The sequence below is a fragment of the Xenopus tropicalis genome, chromosome 3 (assembly GCF_000004195.4).
Source record: "Xenopus tropicalis strain Nigerian chromosome 3, UCB_Xtro_10.0, whole genome shotgun sequence".
Taxonomy (NCBI): Eukaryota; Metazoa; Chordata; class Amphibia; order Anura; family Pipidae; genus Xenopus; species Xenopus tropicalis.
Genome location: NC_030679.2, coordinates 756723 through 765706, shown reverse-complemented (window position 1 = coordinate 765706; position 8984 = coordinate 756723). Strand labels below are relative to the sequence as shown.

Genomic DNA, 8984 nt, shown 5'->3' with positions numbered 1-8984 from the left:
GTGGCTCTCGCACAGAATGGGGGGCCGGGGGGGTACGTGGCTCTCGCACAGAATGGGGGCCGGGGGGGGGTATTGGGCTCTCGCACAGAATGGGGGGCCGGGGGGTACGTGGCTCTCGCACAGAATGGGGGGCCGGGGGGTACGTGGCTCTCGCACAGAATGGGGGGCCGGGGGGGTACGTGGCTCTCGCACAGAATGGGGGGCCAGGGGGGTACGTGGCTCTCGCACAGAATGGGGGGCCGGGGGGGTACGTGGCTCTCGCACAGAATGGGGGGGTATGTGGCACAGAGCACTCCACAACACTACGACCAATAGGACACTTGCTGGGAGGGGCTCACTAACGTGCACTGCTCCACACGACTGCACAGTGGCGCCTCCAGCTCCTCCCGCTGCGCTCTGCCCGGCCTGAAACACAAGGGAAACACAGTCAGAGCCAAGAATCGCCTCGCTGCACTGCTGCGCGCAGGGGGAGGGGCTTATTCACATGTCCTTTATAACTTACAGGTACCGGAGTGGGTCAGTACCAAGCCTTGGTACTTGGTGCCATTAATATCTAACGATTGGTCACGGCGCCATGTTTGTATAGGGCAGCCCAATAAAGCTAATGAAGCCTAACGAGCCTCGTTACACCTGCACTGGCATTAATTAAACAAACACACAGACTGATAGGGGGCAAACCATTGTGTATTTGGGGGCAATAACAGCTAGTGGGGGGGGGGCTAATATCTAACGATTGGTCACGGCGCCATGTTTGTATAGGGCAGCCCAAAGCTTCCGGATAATTAAGCCTAACGAGCCTCCTTACACCTGCACTAATTAATCAAACACATAATGGGGCAAACATCCCAAATACCCAGCAGCACTTGCAGGGGTGTGGGCGGAGCCCAGCCTGGGGGCGGGACAAGGAATACAAACCAGCGAGGGCGGAGCTAGGGGAGGTGCTCTCTCAGGGTCCCGCTCGGTGGGTTCCGCTTACTAGAATTTCTGCACATAAAAAAGGACAAAACCACGTGAGAAACAAAAGCCCCAGAACCGCTCCGACCCGTTACCATGGCAGCGGCGCCCCCCCCGTACCTGTAGATGTTGGGGTCGAGCAGCAGGGCCGTATCTTTGGGCAGTTGGGATAAATGCACCACTTTGGTCTTGAGTTGGTGCCGGTCGCTCTCATTCACCCACACGTCCGGGAGTCTGAGGGGAGAGACGGAGCCGCTAGAACCGGAACCAGCACCCCGGGCCCAAGCCCCGCCCCCGGTACTTACATGTCCTCCGGGGTCCAGTGCAGCAGCAGTTTGACTTTCCCAGTGTCCTCCTTCCGCTTAGCGATCACCTAGAAACACAGCAAGTTGGCACCTGTAACAGTTCTGCCCCATCTGCCCCCTGGCACCAATGCCCCCCGGGGCTACAGGGGCACTATGGGACCCCCGGGAATGAAGATGCCACTCACCGTGCAAATTGGCACCTGTAACAGTTCTGCCCCATCTGCCCCCTGGCACCAATGCCCCCCGGGGCTACAGGGGCACTATGGGACCCTTGGGAATGAAGATGCCACTCACCGTGCAAACTGGCACCTGTAACAGTTCTGCCCCATCTGCCCCCTGGCACCAATGCCCCCCGGGGCTACAGGGGCACTATGGGACCCCCGGGAATGAAGATGCCACTCACCGTGCAAACTGGCACCTGTAACAGTTCTGCCCCATCTGCCCCCTGGCATCAATGCCCCCCGGGGCTACAGGGGCACTATGGGACCCCCGGGAATGAAGATGCCACTCACCGTGCAAGTTGGCACCTGTAACAGTTGTGCCCCATCTGCCCCCTGGCACCAATGCCCCCCGGGGCTACAGGGGCACTATGGGACCCCCGGGAATGAAGATGCCACTCACCGTGCAAGTTGGCACCTGTAACAGTTCTGCCCCATCTGCCCCCTGGCACCAATGCCCCCCGGGGCTACAGGGGTACTATGGGACCCCCGGGAATGAAGATGCCACTCACCGTGCAAGTTGGCACCTGTAACAGTTCTGCCCCATCTGCCCCCTGGCACCAATGCCCCCCGGGGCTACAGGGGCACTATGGGACCCCCGGGAATGAAGATGCCACTCACCGTGCTGTGGAAGACGACGCTGTGCCCGTTGCCCAGACTCTCTATTTGGGCCGAGAGATTGAAGCAGATGGCGCGATGCCGTATGGCGTCCAGCGTTTGGGCGTCAAAGAAGTCATGTGGTCGGGCTACTGGGCAAAGCGTAACAGGTTAGTGCCAGGGAAGGGGCACACGTGGGCACAGATACAGGGAATGAGCCATAGACACAGAGGGGCAGCTTGGTGCCCACACAGGGACAGCCTGGTACCTTACAGGGCAGGGGCAGCTTGGTGCCCACACAGGGACAGCCCGGTACCTTACAGGGCAGGGGCAGCATGGTGCCCACACAGGGAGAGCCTGGTACCTTACAGGGCAGGGGCAGCTTGGTGCCCACACAGGGAGAGCCTGGTACCTTACAGGGCAGGGGCAGCTTGGTGCCCACACAGGGACAGCCCGGTACCTTACAGGGCAGGGGCAGCTTGGTGCCCACACAGGGAGAGCCCGGTACCTTACAGGGCAGGGGCAGCTTGGTGCCCACACAGGGACAGCCCGGTACCTTACAGGGCAGGGGCAGCTTGGTGCCCACACAGGGACAGCCCGGTACCTTACAGGGCAGGGGCAGCTTGGTGCCCACACAGGGAGAGCCCGGTACCTTACAGGGCAGGGGCAGCTTGGTGCCCAACAGGAGAGGCTGGTACCTTAAGGGCAGGGCAGCTTGGTGCCCACACAGGGAGAGGCTGGTACCTTACAGGGCAGGGGCAGCTTGGTGCCCACACAGGGAGAGGCTGTACCTTACAGGGCAGGGGCAGCTTGGTGCCCACACAGGGACAGCCTGGTACCTTACAGGGCAGGGGCAGCTTGGTGCCCACACAGGGAGAGGCTGGTGCCTTACAGGGGGGGCACAGAAGGTTCCATACCGGGGGGGGGGGGGGGGGGGGGGGGGAGAACACAGAAGGTTCCGTACCAGGGGGGGGGGGGAGAACACATAAGGTTCGTACCAGTGGGGGGAGGAGAACACATAAGGTTCCGTACCAGGGGGGGAGAACACATAAGTTCCATACCAGGGGAGAACACAGCAGGTTCCATACCAGGGGGGGGGGTTGAGAACACATTAAGGTTCCGTTACCAGGGGGGGGGGAGAACACATAAGGTTCCGTACCGGGGGGGGGGGGAGAACACAGAAGGTTCCGTACCAGGGGGGGAGGAGAACACATAAGGTTCCGTACCAGGGGGGGGAGAACACATAAGGTTCCATACCAGGGGGGGGAGAACACAGAAGGTTCCGTACCAGGGGGGGGAAGAACACATAAGGTTCCGTACCAGGGGGGGGAGGAGAACACATAAGGTTCCGTACCAGGGGGGGAAGAACACAGAAGGTTCTGTACCAGGGGGGGCACATTAAGGTTCCGTACCAGGGGGGGGGGAAAGAAACAGAAGGTTCCGTACCAGGGGGGCACATAAGGTTCCGTACCAGGGGGGGAAGAACACAGCAGGTTCCGTACCAGGGGGGGCACATAAGGTTCCGACCAGGGGGGGAAGAACACAGAAGGTTCCGTACCAGGGGGGGGGGAGAACACAGAAGGTTCCGTACCAGGGGGGGGGGAGAACACATAAGGTTCCGTACTGGGGGGGGGGGGGGGGGGGGGAGAACACATAAGGTTCCGTACCAGGGGGGGGAGAACACAGAAGGTTCCGTACCAGGGGGGGGGGGAGAACACAGAAGGTTCCGTACCAGGGGGGGGAGAACACATAAGGTTCCGTACTGGGGGGGGGGGAGAACACATAAGGTTCCGTACCAGGGGGGGGGGAGAACACATAAGGTTCCGTACCAGGGGGGGGGAGAACACAGAAGGTTCCGTACCAGGGGGGGGGGAGAAAAACACATAAGGTTCCGTACCAGGGGGGGAGAACACAGAAGGTTCCGTACCAGGGGGGGCACTTACGGAGGGTGCGTTTCCGCTTGATCTTCAGCTTGCGCTTGCGGTTCAGTCCGGCTTTGGACGGCGACTCCTCCTTGGACTTGGAGTGATTGGCCATCTTGGAGGAGTTCTGTTGGCTGAAGTGAGTGGGCACGTGCCGGGCCAAGCCGCCCTGGGAGGCAAAGCTGGCATTGCAGCCGCCAACGACGCACTGTCAATCAAACAAGACTTTGCCTCAGTACCGAGCCCAGGGTCCCCCCCCACAAACTCACTGTCGGCCCTAAGGTGCCCCAATGTGCAGCTGCTGTGCCCCCCAGTGTGTAGCCCCTCAGCCTGCACTTACCCCCCAATTATAGTGGGACATTTAGCCCCTGGGGCCCCCCCCCCGACACAGACGGTACCTTGGGGCGCTGCTGGGATCTGTGGGTGCAGCACCGCCTGTTCCCCTGTCTCAGCCCCCTTCTCTCTGGCTCCTCCCCCATTATGGATTAGCCCAGTGCAGTGCTGCTGCCCAATAGCAGTAATGGGCTGGGCCTTCCCAGGAAGGAGGAGCTTATACAGGAAGGAGGAGCTTACACATTGCCCGATTGGCCGTTCCCACAATACCTTGAAGGGTTTGTCTCCGCTGTGGGTCAGCATGTGCCTCTGCAGCCAACTCTGACTCGTAGATGGGGTATTATACACCTTGCAGCCCTTCCAGTAGCACACGTACACCTGTAACATACACAGCCGGGGGTTAGTGCCCCGAGCAACACGGCCGGGGGTTAGTGCCCCACCTACACAGGCCCCCCCCCATATGTATAAATACAAATATACAGAGAGGGAATGTTCTGGGCACACAATAAGCTGTACCCCCATACTGTACTGTCTAAGGGAAACACTATGGCACCTCCTACCCATATGTATAAATACAAATATACAGAGAGGGAATGTTCTGGGCACACAATAAGCTGTACCCCCATACTGTACTGTCTAAGGGAAACACTATGGCACCCCCTACCCATATGTATAAATACAAATATACAGAGAGGGAATGTTCTGGGCACACAATAAGCTGTACCCCCATACTGTACTGTCTAAGGGAAACACTATGGCACCCCCTACCCATATGTATAAATACAAATATACAGAGAAGGAATGTTCTGGGCACACAATAAGCTGTACCCCCATACTGTACTGTCTAAGGGAAACACTATGGCACCCCCTACCCATATGTATAAATACAAATATACAGAGAAGGAATGTTCTGGGCACACAATAAGCTGTACCCCCATACTGTACTGTCTAAGGGAAACACTATGGCACCCCCTACCCATATGTATAAATACAAATATACAGAGAGGGAATGTTCTGGGCACACAATAAGCTGTACCCCCATACTGTACTGTCTAAGGGAAACACTATGGCACCTCCTACCCATATGTATAAATACAAATATACAGAGAGGGAATGTTCTGGGCACACAATAAGCTGTACCCCCATACTGTACTGTCTAAGGGAAACACTATGGCACCCCCTACCCATATGTATAAATACAAATATACAGAGAAGGAATGTTCTGGGCACACAATAAGCTGTACCCCCATACTGTACTGTCTAAGGGAAACACTATGGCACCCCCTACCCATATGTATAAATACAAATATACAGAGAGGGAATGTTCTGGGCACACAATAAGCTGTACCCCCATACTGTACTGTCTAAGGGAAACACTATGGCACCTCCTACCCATATGTATAAATACAAATATACAGAGAGGGAATGTTCTGGGCACACAATAAGCTGTACCCCCATACTGTACTGTCTAAGGGAAACACTATGGCACCTCCCTCCCATATGTATAAATACAAATATACAGAGAAGGAATGTTCTGGGCACACAATAAGCTGTACCCCCATACTGTACTGTCTAAGGGAAACACTATGGCACCCCCTACCCATATGTATAAATACAAATATACAGAGAAGGAATGTTCTGGGCACACAATAAGCTGTACCCCCATACTGTACTGTCTAAGGGAAACACTATGGCACCCCCTACCCATATGTATAAATACAAATATACAGGGAAGGAATGTTCTGGGCACACAATAAGCTGTACCCCCATACTGTACTGTCTAAGGGAAACACTATGGCACCCCCTACCCATATGTATAAATACAAATATACAGAGAGGGAATGCTCTGGGCACACAATAAGCTGTACCCCCATACTGTACTGTCTAAGGGAAACACTATGGCACCCCCTACCCATATGTATAAATACAAATATACAGAGAGGGAATGTTCTGGGCACACAATAAGCTGTACCCCCATACTGTACTGTCTAAGGGAAACACTATGGCACCCCCTACCCATATGTATAAATACAAATATACAGAGAAGGAATGTTCTGGGCACACAATAAGCTGTACCCCCATACTGTACTGTCTAAGGGAAAACACTATGGCACCCCTACCCATATGTATAAATACAAATATACAGAGAGGGAATGTTCTGGGCACACAATAAGCTGTACCCCCATACTGTACTGTCTAAGGGAAACACTATGGCACCACCTACCCATATGTATAAATACAAATATACAGAGAGGGAATGTTCTGGGCACACAATAAGCTGTACCCCCATACTGTACTGTCTAAGGGAAACACTATGGCACCCCCTACCCATATGTATAAATACAAATATACAGAGAGGGAATGTTCTGGGCACACAATAAGCCCCACCCCCATACTGTACTGTCTAAGGGAAACACTATGGCACCCCCTACCCATATGTATAAATACAAATATACAGAGAGGGAATGTTCTGGGCACACAATAAGCTGTACCCCCATACTGTACTGTCTAAGGGAAACACTATGGCACCCCCTACCCATATGTATAAATACAAATATACAGAGAGGGAATGTTCTGGGCACACAATAAGCCCCACCCCCATACTGTACTGTCTAAGGGAAACACTATGGCACCCCCTACCCATATGTATAAATACAAATATACAGAGAAGGAATGCTCTGGGCACACAATAAGCTGTACCCCCATACTGTACTGTCTAAGGGAAACACTATGGCACCCCCTACCCATATGTATAAATACAAATATACAGAGAGGGAATGCCCCGCCCCACGTTGCAGAGAACCAATGAGCACTCACCCCCCCGTGCTGCCCATCCACGTGGAAAGAGCGAATGTGGTCGGCCAGGTCGGGGCTGCAGGAGAAGGTGGTCTGACATTGGTCCCAGCAGCAGCTGTAAGAGAGGCTCTTATTGGCCGACGTGCTGATCATGCTTTGGCCGTTCATCATGGCGGGAGTCGAGCGCCCACTGGAGACCACACTGTCCACATCCATCAGGGTACTGCTGATACTGTGGGGCAACAAGCAGGGGTTACTGGGCTATACTGCCCCCCAACAGGATTCACTTACCCAGGGGGAGGTTCCTGCCTGACCATGGGAAAGAGAGCAGCCCAGGAGCAGGAAGTACAGAGAATCAGAGCTCTGTACCTGGGTAAGTACTGGGGGGAGATTGGATTCACTTACCCAGGGGGAGGTTCCTGCCTGACCATGGGAAAGAGAGCAGCCCAGGAGCAGGAAGTACAGAGAATCAGAGCTCTGTACCTGGGTAAGTACTGGGGGGAGATTGGATTCACTTACCCAGGGGGAGGTTCCTGCCTGACCATGGGAAAGAGAGCAGCCCAGGAGCAGGAAGTACAGAGAATTGGGGACCCTGACAGTCGGGGCAGACAGAGGTGAGAGGGGCACATAGAGTACAATTGCCCCTCAGGCTAATGAGGCAATTGCTAATGAATGTTGCCCCTATACATGAGTGCACTACTTACTCACAGGGGCTGTTGCTACAGAGAGTGATATATCCCCCCGGGTGGGGTAGTTCCGGGCGGCTGGACAAGGCAAGGACTGAACCTTTCCCCATAAGACTGAGGGGACAGAAGGAACCAGCGGGGCCCCGGTCACTGTGAGGGCCAAAGGGCCAGTGGGGTACCGACCAATCGCTAACACTGGGGGGGGCAGATCTGGTAAGTGCCCCAGAGGTGGAAACAGAGGGCTCAATAGATCGGATTCTCATTTGCTCAAGTACAACCTGCCCCACTTACTGCCCCGCCCCCACCGTGACATGTGACAGGACTACACTTCCCATCATCCTCCCCTGCCCTATCCAACCCCAGGGAATGTGAGTGCAGCCCCCTAGGGGCAGAACATATAGTGCCTCAGTACTAACCCCCCCCTGTGTAACTGCCCCAGCTCCATGTTATCTATTCCTACCCAGGTAATGAATACTGCCCCATCCTGCCCTCTAACTACCCCTCCCATAATGTAACTGCCCCAGCTCCATGTTATCTATTCCTACCCAGGTAATGAATACTGCCCCATCCTGCCCTCTAACTACCCCTCCCATAATGTAACTGCCCCTCATTTCTATTCCCCCTCAGTCCAATGACCCAACTGTATCTGCCCCCAGAGCCCAGCCTACCCTACTAACCCCGCCCCCTACCCTACTAACCCCGCCCCCATTCTCCCTGCTGCCACCACAATTGCCCCCAAGTACCTGCCCCAATCCAATTGCCCCTGGGGCACTGACCTGTCCTCCGAGTCCATGCGGCTGAGCGGTTCCCCCTCGGACACAGCCAGGCTCCCCGCTCCGGAGCTGCCGGTTCCCCCCCCGGGGCCCTGACTCTCCTGTCCCGCTGGGCTGTCGGGACGCTCCGACCCGGAGCTCCTGCTGCTCTCATCGTCCGCCTCGTCCTCCTCTTCCCCGGGCGGGGGCACGGCAGGCTGGGCGGGAGGGGGGCTGGAGGAGCCGGCGGGGGGCGCGGAGGGCTCGGAGCAAGAGGAGGCGGCGGCCATCTTGTCACTAAGCTCGGAGCTTCCCTTAGCGGCGGGGCGGGGCTTGGGGCGGAGACTGCGGCAGCATGCGTTACGGCGCCCGTAGAGGGCCAAAGCGGAGTGAGAAGCGGAACTCTTACTGGGCCGGGAGA

At 56.0% G+C, this 8984-nt stretch overlaps 1 protein-coding gene across 1 annotated transcript; it reads right to left on the bottom strand.

Annotated features, from left to right (window-relative positions):
* Positions 1-234: 234 nt before the first annotated feature.
* aebp2 (AE binding protein 2) lies at positions 235-8984 on the bottom strand. Its single transcript, XM_031898426.1, has 9 exons — positions 8588-8984; positions 7147-7357; positions 4600-4707; positions 4018-4204; positions 2099-2223; positions 1260-1327; positions 1075-1188; positions 916-984; positions 235-405 (listed from the first exon to the last, which is right to left on the bottom strand). Exons 1-8 carry the CDS (start codon positions 8851-8853, stop codon positions 930-932), a joined length of 1134 nt encoding a protein of 377 aa, XP_031754286.1. The 5' UTR covers positions 8854-8984; the 3' UTR covers positions 235-405; positions 916-929.